This window comes from Aphanomyces invadans, assembly GCF_000520115.1.
Source record: "Aphanomyces invadans strain NJM9701 unplaced genomic scaffold supercont1.9, whole genome shotgun sequence".
NCBI lineage: Eukaryota > Oomycota > Saprolegniomycetes > Saprolegniales > Verrucalvaceae > Aphanomyces > Aphanomyces invadans.
In genome coordinates this window covers 1196306-1205104 of record NW_008580154.1, presented here as the reverse complement: position 1 = coordinate 1205104, position 8799 = coordinate 1196306, and the positions used below count along the sequence as shown (strand labels likewise).

At 56.1% G+C, this 8799-nt stretch overlaps 3 protein-coding genes across 3 annotated transcripts; 2 read left to right on the top strand and 1 right to left on the bottom strand.

Annotated features, from left to right (window-relative positions):
• Positions 1-781: 781 nt before the first annotated feature.
• H310_05531 (imidazoleglycerol phosphate synthase, cyclase subunit) lies at positions 782-2742 on the top strand (the record flags this gene model as incomplete). The annotated part of the gene is made up of 5 exons (XM_008870267.1): positions 782-1472; positions 1520-1661; positions 1733-2242; positions 2331-2500; positions 2552-2742. Coding segments are annotated over 5 exons (1625 nt in total), but the record flags the coding sequence as incomplete, so codon positions are not given.
• Positions 2689-3850, bottom strand: H310_05530 (hypothetical protein; the record flags this gene model as incomplete). The annotated part of the gene is made up of 7 exons (XM_008870266.1): positions 2689-2900; positions 2948-3087; positions 3142-3308; positions 3360-3447; positions 3494-3624; positions 3671-3733; positions 3797-3850. 7 exons carry the CDS (start codon positions 3848-3850, stop codon positions 2722-2724), a joined length of 822 nt encoding a protein of 273 aa, XP_008868488.1. The 3' UTR covers positions 2689-2721.
• Positions 3851-3926: 76 nt separating this feature from the next.
• Positions 3927-8664, top strand: H310_05529 (hypothetical protein; the record flags this gene model as incomplete). Its single annotated transcript, XM_008870265.1, has 13 exons — positions 3927-4253; positions 4301-4463; positions 4509-5171; positions 5226-5596; positions 5646-5901; positions 5948-6245; positions 6308-6649; positions 6697-6879; positions 6927-7157; positions 7213-7539; positions 7594-7961; positions 8006-8081; positions 8134-8664. The coding sequence occupies 13 exons, from the start codon at positions 3927-3929 to the stop codon at positions 8630-8632; spliced, it is 4104 nt and encodes a 1367-aa protein (XP_008868487.1). The 3' UTR covers positions 8633-8664.
• Between the last annotated feature and the right edge of the window lie 135 nt (positions 8665-8799).

The following is an 8799-nucleotide window of genomic DNA, read 5'->3' as shown; positions in this document are numbered from 1 at the left end:
ACTTCTAGCAGAGATGCACTCGACATCTGTCTGCATGGGGGGGGGGGTCGGAGGGCACCTGGAGCTGGGGTCGTGCCCACCGCCTCTATGATTTCACATGCAATCTCTAGTGCATTCGTTGCGGCGGTACTGCATCCACTGGTCAACAACCATGGCTCCTTGCCCCTCGAATCCCCCCCCTGTCCGTTGGTAGTTCCATGTCATGACTGTTTTTCGACACACTAACGGCAGGCGAAGCGAGACATCGTGATAAATAATGGCATGCTGAGAAATTCATGCATCCTGAATGCTCTTGGTATGCATATTCATCCTATGCGCCGAACCCCGCCGCCACGCACCGCCGTAGCAACCTGATGCTGCGCATAGCTCCAAACTTCGAGGATGAGGACGCCCACCTCATGGGGGATCGATTGTTTGCCAAAGGATGTCAACCCTGGAAGTCCCAGCACACGCACGTGGCATCGCACGCTGGCTTGGCTCCGAGGTCCGATCAAGGGCTGGTCGGACTGGCACTTGCACCCAAACTCGGCCCGCGCTCTGCCGCAAGAATCCCATGGAAGTTCTTCGTGGCTGTTCGCGGATGCCATTCCACCCAATCAGCGAATAGGATCCGCCTGCAGCGAATCAAATCCATTTTAAATAAAAACCTTCGTACCTAGCCACCACGCCATCTCCTACAAAAATAACGTCATTATTATTGATTATCTTGAAGGCATCCATGATACGTATTTTAAATTTCTTGACGAAAATCCACGTCGAATAGATCTTCCATCAGTCGAGAAAATGCCCAACCCTGTCGTCCACGTGCTCGATTACGGCGCGGGCAACGTCCGCAGCCTCAAGAACGCCCTGCATGCACTGGGTTACAATTCTGTTGATGTCGAGCGCGTTGAAGATATCGAGAACGCGTCCATCCTTGTCTTTCCTGGCGTTGGGAACTTTGCGCAAGCCATGTCGTTTCTCACGACCCACAACTACGTCGACGCGTTGAAGGCATACATCCTTGCGAACAAACGATTCATGGGAATCTGCCTTGGCATGCAAACGCTCTTTGAGGGAAGCGAAGAGTGCCCGGGAGTCCCTGGTCTCGGGATTGTTCCGGGCCTTGTGGCGAAGTTTCCATCCGAAAACTTGGCCGTTCCCCACATCGGCTGGAATGGCGTAAGTGCCCATCAATCCTCACCGATCTTTGCCCATCTGGATGCATCCACCGACCCCACGGTCTACTTTGTGCACTCGTTTCGAGCGTCACCTTCGACCGTAAACAAGTCATGGGTGCTCACAACGACCAACTACGGTGCGTTCGAGTTCATCAGTGCAATCCAGCATGGGAATGTCGTGGCCACACAATTTCACCCCGAGAAAAGCGGAGCCGTCGGCCTTCAGATGTTGCGTGGGTTCCTGGAAGGTGCGGCTCCCATAACCCTGGCCAACGCGACCTCACCCACTCAACTGCGCAAGCGCGTCATCGCGTACGCCCATTACTCCAACTCTCTCCAGTCTGACTCGTCGTTCCTAGGTGTTTGGATGTCCGTGCCAATGATGCTGGGGACCTCGTCGTGACCAAAGGAGATCAGTACGATGTGCGTGAAGCATCGAATGAAGGTCAAGTACGCAACATGGGCAAGCCCGTGGATCTGTGCGCTCGCTACTACTCCGAGGTGGGAATAGGGATCGATACGGTGGCTTGTGTTTCCTTCCGCGCTTGACTTGGATGCGCTTTGATGCTTAGGGCGCGGATGAAATTGCATTTCTCAACATCACGAGCTTCCGTGAGCAACCGTTGGACGACTCGCCGATGCTGGCTGTGCTCGAAGCGTCGTCGGCCCGTGTGTTCGTCCCGCTGACCGTCGGTGGGGGCATTCGCGGGTACACGGATGCCACCAAGCGACGGTGGTCGGCCCTCGACGTGGCCGCGCGGTATTTTCGCGCTGGAGCGGACAAAATATCGATTGGGAGCGACGCAGTGGATGCTGCCGAAGCGTATTATGCAGGGGCGTCGCAATCGGTCGACATCAACGAAAAGAGCTCGATCGAGCAAATCTCGACCGTGTATGGGCGTCAAGCGGTCGTCGTGTCGGTGGACCCCCGCCGCGTGTACGTCGACTCGGTTGACGCGCACACCGCCGTCGTGGAACTCAAGCACAAGTGTGGGCCTCAAGGCGAACGCTTCTACTGGTATCAAGTGGTGTTCAAGGGCGGTCGCGAAGGTCGTGCTATGGACGTCGTGCGTCTTGTGCAGGTATGGCTAGCATCTCGTCGTTTTGAGCACATCCTTTCCCGACATGGAAGGCCGACTGACCTTTCGATAAACTCAATGCGATGTGTAGGCGTGTGAAGCATTGGGCGCCGGTGAAATTCTCCTCAACTGCGTCGACATGGATGGACAAAATGACGGCTACGATTTGGACTTGATCTGTCTGGTGAAGGCTGCCGTGACGATTCCAGTCGTGGCGTCGAGCGGTGCGGGCCGCCCGAGTCACTTTTCCACCGTGTTTGCGTACGTGAGGTGGTGTTGTCCATCGAGATCGTGACTGGATGAACTGTGTAGAGAGACGGGATGCGATGCCGCGTTGGCCGCGGGAATCTTTCACCGTCAAGAAGTCACGATTGGTGACGTCAAGACGCAGCTCCGCGTCGACGGCGTGCCTGTGCGACGTTAGGCAGCGAGAGATGAGTCCGTTCTTGGTTGGATGGTAGTATTGCGCTCAACATGATTATTCACGAACTACTTTTTTCGTACTCTTTTCGAAAGAGCACCTGCCGCGGCGGCCGACACTCGTGCATCTTGGCTTCGTCGACAGTGATTCCCAACGCATGCAAGATCATGAGGACGTGGCTTTGCTGCTTTTCGATCGCCTTTCGCATCTCCGACACCTCCGCCTTGCCCTTTGTTTCGACTAGGACAGGAATTTCGTATTGAGGTTTTGGAGATGACTTCACATACCTGCCACGAGCCTCTCTTCAAAGGCGAGGACGGCAGCTGCAAACTTGTCTGCGATTTTGGCCGCTTCGACCTGTCCCCTTTCACGAGCTTTGAGCTCCAGTCGCTGGGCTTCAATGATCCCAATCAAACTTGCACGCTCCCTACCATCGAATGAACACACGTTGCATGCACCCGCTAAAAAGGAGCATGCACACTTGTCCCAGGTCGGAGGCGGTGGAGGCGATGCGTCGCCCCCTTTGTTGTTGTCGATGGCGTCTTGGCCTTGCCGCTCCAGTGGCATCGCATGGATGTCGAGCGGGTGCTTCTTCGGGGACTCGGACCGCGCACGCGTCAGCGTTGGAACGGACGGCGGAGACGAATCCTACCAACCGATGGTTGAGAACGACGTCCCAACACCCTGCTTCGGACGTACCCGTCGGGTTTTGTTGCATTTGCTCAATCGAAATGGCTTCACAGTCGTCACTACATCAAAATTTTTGCCCGTCGAGGCAAAGAATTGCCTGCAAAATCGTGTCAACACGTGAATGAATCCCGTTCCAGCCGTACTTTCGAAGGGCTTCGTCCGAGTTGACTCGTGCACGTTGCTGCCGTGCCACGTGCACCTGGGTGGCGTGGATTTCAGAATGCGCCGTCAACTTGCTACCCTCCACGACACGCTTGACGTCGTGCTTGTTTGTCTACGCGATGGTGTTGACGTGTGTCGGGCGTCCCAGGATCTCGTACCTGTGGAGAAAATGTGCACTCTTCGTGCTTGGCATCATCCAGCCGCTTCGATTCGTACGCGATCTAGTCATGCAAACGATCAAGTGTCAGCGGTGGTCTCTTGGAAGGCTCGAGGTGGCAGCGGACCCGCTTTTCCCCATGCCGCTTCCACTTCATCTGACGGTCATATGCCGTCGCCATGGTTTTTGGCGCTGCTCCAGTTTCGGCAGTTGACCATATCGTGACTTGTGATTGGCTGGTGGAATTGAGCGGTTTCATGTCAAGGCGGGCGACGGCGGTGCCGACGCCGTCGTTCGAGAAGACACTCCCATGGGAGCATGCCGTGGGAGCGACCCCCCTTGATCGTACCGTCAAGGTCGGGAAAGATCGGCAGCTCTTCTTTGAACGACACAACGAAAGGCCCAGCGCGATACACGTCGATCACATCCAAGACGTCGGGCATGCAGCCTTGCACTTGGCCCACCGAGTTGATTCGGTCAAGGCGGTCAACAAAACGCCGTCTTCCATCATCATAATCCCGGACAACGACTCCGACAGCGCGTCGGATGAAGAATTCGAGTCCAAGATGCATCAAGACGACCTTGTATTTGTACCAGATACCGTGACACGGCATTCATCCTATTCGACTAGGATCGCATTCTGATGGCCGAAGAATGGGACACGCGCTTTTGGAATCGCATCAAGATTCATGAAGCTATCAACACACTATACGCTGAAATCGAGAAGAGCCCTGACGTCGCGCGCCGCCGCCTCGCGCATAAAATGCTGCTTCATCTCAACACCCTCCACAAAGGTTCGTTCCTTCTCGCTCTTCTTCGGACACTGACCGACCTTCTAGAGGCGTACATGACCAATGAGAACAACTTGTGCACTCTCTCGAACAAAGCGTTCCGGAAACTCACCGTCCAAACCAAGAACGACGCTATCTACAACATCGCAGAGCTCTTGGCCGTTTTTGCAGGACCGTTTGCTGCAGCACTCGCGCACGAGAACGCCGTCCTGCGGTCCTTGACTGTGCTCCTTCGGCAAATGGACTGCGCTGCGCGAGTCCTCCAGCACTTTCGACGACGACGGCAGTTTGAGCGGCAGCTCCGGACTCAAGACATCTCTGTGGAGGCGAGGATGCGAATGCGCGCGATCAACGCGGCCAAGTGCATCGAACTCAGTCGACAGCAACGATGCATCCATGACGCACTGGGCCACGCACCGATGCCAGAGCGAGCTGTCGTGGCCTACATGACCATCATCACGACCCTTGTCCAGGATGAGTTGCGCATGGCCCACGGGTTTTCTCGTCACGACCGCGCCAAGATCATTCCGGCCGGCGGCTTGGTCTGGTTGAATCAGTGCGTCAAGCAGCACCACAGCCCAACCCTCGTTTCGCTGACGACGCAGCTCCTCACGGTGCTGGCCCACGACACGGACCGAATAGCCGACATCTTGCGGAGCAACGTGGTCGTTCATGTAGCGACAAACTTAATCCATGCCACCAACGACTCTGGTAACTATTCGGCATCTCGAGACGAATCGTTTCGCTCACTCGATTATACCCTAGACAAGGCGATGGCGATCGCGTTTTTGGATCGCGTCGCCTACACAGTGTGCCAAGTCGTCGAACAGCAGCGCACGGGCGACTCCAGCGATGCGTCCGATGTTTCTGGTCCCGTCATGTCGACAAAGAGCTTCCACAGTCTCACGAGGAGTCTCTCGACCAAGAGCACACGCAGCAATGCGAACGGATCTCCTTCCCGCAGACGAAACACCGCCGCCGACGACGACGAGAGAGATGCTGCATACCGGAATCGCCACTTGTCTGCCATTGTACTCGAGCAGTTTACAACGCCAGCCATTCTTGGCATGCTGCTGCAAGCGCTAGACGCTACCGTGTCGTCGTCTTCTTGGGCGCTCACCACCTCTCTCCTGCAGGCACCGGCTTTGTGAACTCTTTTCAATGGAACTGACGATGTTTTCACAGGTGCTGCACAAAATCGCGTATGATGTCGGGTACGTCTTGCTGCTGGACCTGGTGACTCGAAATGCAGGCCGACACGTGGCAACGATTGTGAAGTGCCTTGACGACGCGGGGGGAACGACCGAGGTCGTGTTGGCAGCCCTTCAAGTGCTTATGGTGCTGGCGGCGCGAGAAGAAGGACGCGATATGCTTACACTGGTTGGCCTTGTGCAAATGGTGCACCCGCTGTGTGCGCCAGGGTTTCGCGCTCCGAACAACAGTCTGTTCCATCGAAGTTCCTCCAGCTATCTCAAACCTGAGGCTAGGCTACCGCTTCGTCGTCGGACTACTTCCGATAGTGCTCTGCGCCAACCCAGTCAACTCGTTGCTGGCGTTTGGAATATCGACCCCACGGAACGCCAAGACGGGTGCATTTGTCCCGATGACGTTGCTCGTGACGCCCCAAGCGTTGCTCGATCACGTCCACGCGTGCTTGCTGCATTGCTGTACAACGGACACCTCTGGCCACAGCGCACAGTACTTTTTGAAAACCAACGCATTGACTCTTGTGCTCGATCTGCTCGTCCAGCCGGCAGGTGCAACCGTCCAAACGCGCTCTCAGCGGTAAGTAGAGCACCTGATCGCTTCAATTGCCACCACGTGATCGTCGGGCGACTGTTCCATAGCCACATCAGCGCGATTGTGCTGTCCAACTTTTGTCGTGTCGCCAAAGTCGCGTCGATGCTCGCATTTCGCCAAGACATAGCGACACACTTGGCTGTGGTGGTCCAGTCGAACCGGATGGAAGAGAGCGAAGCTGGCGGCTGCGAAAAGTTTGGTCCAGTAGGTCACCAGCGGCACCTCCAGAGTACTGCCGAAGCTTGCCGCGCGTTTCTACGGATGCTGCGATGCCAGCGCCAGACCTTACAGCCGCGCAGTATTGTGCTGGCAACGCAAGTCTTCTTTCTTCGGACGCTATTGAAGCTGCATGCGCTGGAAGACATCGTGGAGAGTTGCCGCCCTGTCAAGTAAGCTAACCAAACAACGCATCCCACGAATTTACCATGTTGCACAGTACCGTCAGCGACTTTGTTGCGGACGACATCGAGGTTGTCAAGTGTGCCGTACAACTCGTGGGACAGCTCTTTCCGTCGTTGTCGCTGCTCGAACTTCAGACGTGGCCAGCCTCGAGCTCCGTTCAGGGCGTGATCCTCGAGGCGTCAGGAATTGCGGATTTGGCGAGTCGACTCGTTGCGATGTAATTCATGCCCTACACCTCGTTCGGCGAGTCTCATGGTAGCGCAGGGCGACACCTGCGCTACTCCACACGCTGGCCGCAGATGATCCATTACCGCGAGTCGTGAAGTGGTGCTGCGGCACCCTCGCACAGCTCTGTTCCACCAACGTTACTTGCGTCCACGTGCTACAAGCGCGATGCTTGGATGTCGTCGCGAGCTTTGTGCCCAACGTCCCGAGCGACACGATGACACCAGCGCCGCACGTCGTCAGCCTATGCGAAAGCGCCGACGATGATAAGTGCACCGATCTCTCTGGCGCATCGTTCGGATTGTTCATATTGTTTTCTTTGTAGGTTGGCGTCACTGCCCCCGACGTTCTACACGCTCCTGGCTATGCTTTGCAGGCTGGCCGACGGCCGCGCTGCCATTTACCGCCTCAACATCCTGCCGCGAATCCTCAAGCGATTACACTTCGCCTCCAGTGCCAAAGGGCTCACCCTTCATGACCACCAGTGCCGAAGTGAAATTGCCCAACTCGTTGCCGCGATCGCCAACGAAAACATGATTGTCGTCGGCAACGTGAATGAGCTGTGTCTGCGCCACCATGTCCACACGATCCTCGTGCAAATGCTACATCCATCGTTGCCATCAAACATGCCACAGGCGTTGGGACCTGCCTTGTAAACTGCTTCTCTCCTGCGATTCGCGTTGCTTGATACCCCCATGACTCGTAGACAAGAGAGTGCGCTTGCTGCATTGAGTGCAATGTCGAAAGATCACGTCCGCATTGTCCCAGCGCTGATGGCCGTCGGCGTCCTTCCCCACATATTGTCGTTCCTGGCTCGATGGGACGACGACCCGTCCGTGTCGATGGCTATGCTGGACGGCGCTGTCCTGGTCATGTGGGGGATGGCCCAAAGTTCGTCGGAATCGATTCAAGCAGCGATCAAAGCTTCCAAGGTGTCGGAACACCTCTTGCGAATTGGGTGTTCGTTTCGATTGGAAATGCTCAAGGTCGCCATATTCGGCGAAAAATCGATCGGGGAAGTCGCGCGCGAGACGCTGCGTCACTTGAGCGAGTTCCATGCCAAACGATCTTCAAGTACTTCTCGTTCCGCCATTGTGTGGTTGACGTGACCAACATAGCTGCGTCGAATAACAATGCCTCGTTGCCGCCATCGCCCACGTCCAGGCAGCCCTCTGCGGCAACATCACCCTCGAGGTCTGGTGCAAAAAAGCCTACCAGTCTCTGGAGTCGACTTGCTACGATCTAGGCGGCCGGCATCCACTAACGCCAGTGGCACACCTGAGTCAAATATCATTCTACCATCGCTCGAAGCGTCGCAGCCTCCACCGTGCCCACCTTTGAAAAGCCCGACGACTTCCAACTTGCCTACGTTGGACTGGAGGTCCACTCGACCGCTGGGGCCCAAACCAAAAGCGCAACCTATGACTGTGCAGTTCATCCGACCCAAACCAAAGCCCATGGACGAGCGCAAGAAGTACCCACTCCTGATGCTCGACCCGGTCTTTGGAGCACTGGATCTCGGAGTCGACCCATGCACAGCCGTCGCCGCGTCTCCTTCCAGAGACAACTCTCATCCTGCAAGCACTGCGTATGTGGGCCACGTATCGTCTATCATGGGCCACCACGTGATCGTCAGGGTTCAATCTCCTTCTTCCCCTGAAGTTGACGTAGTACCGAAGGCGCTGGGTGGCTCATCGAGCACTGGCGCGCTCAACACGTCGTCCCAGCGCAAACGGTTAGGATAAGCGGCGAAGAAAACATGCATCCTTCATCCAGCATGACTATGGATGCGTCCATGGTGCTGCTCTCGGGACGCCCACGTCAGTGTCATTTGAAATTCCTACTTGACGGTTACATGTCCTAGGAAAAACTGACATGGTCGATATGCGGATATATACAGGCGAGTGTAACA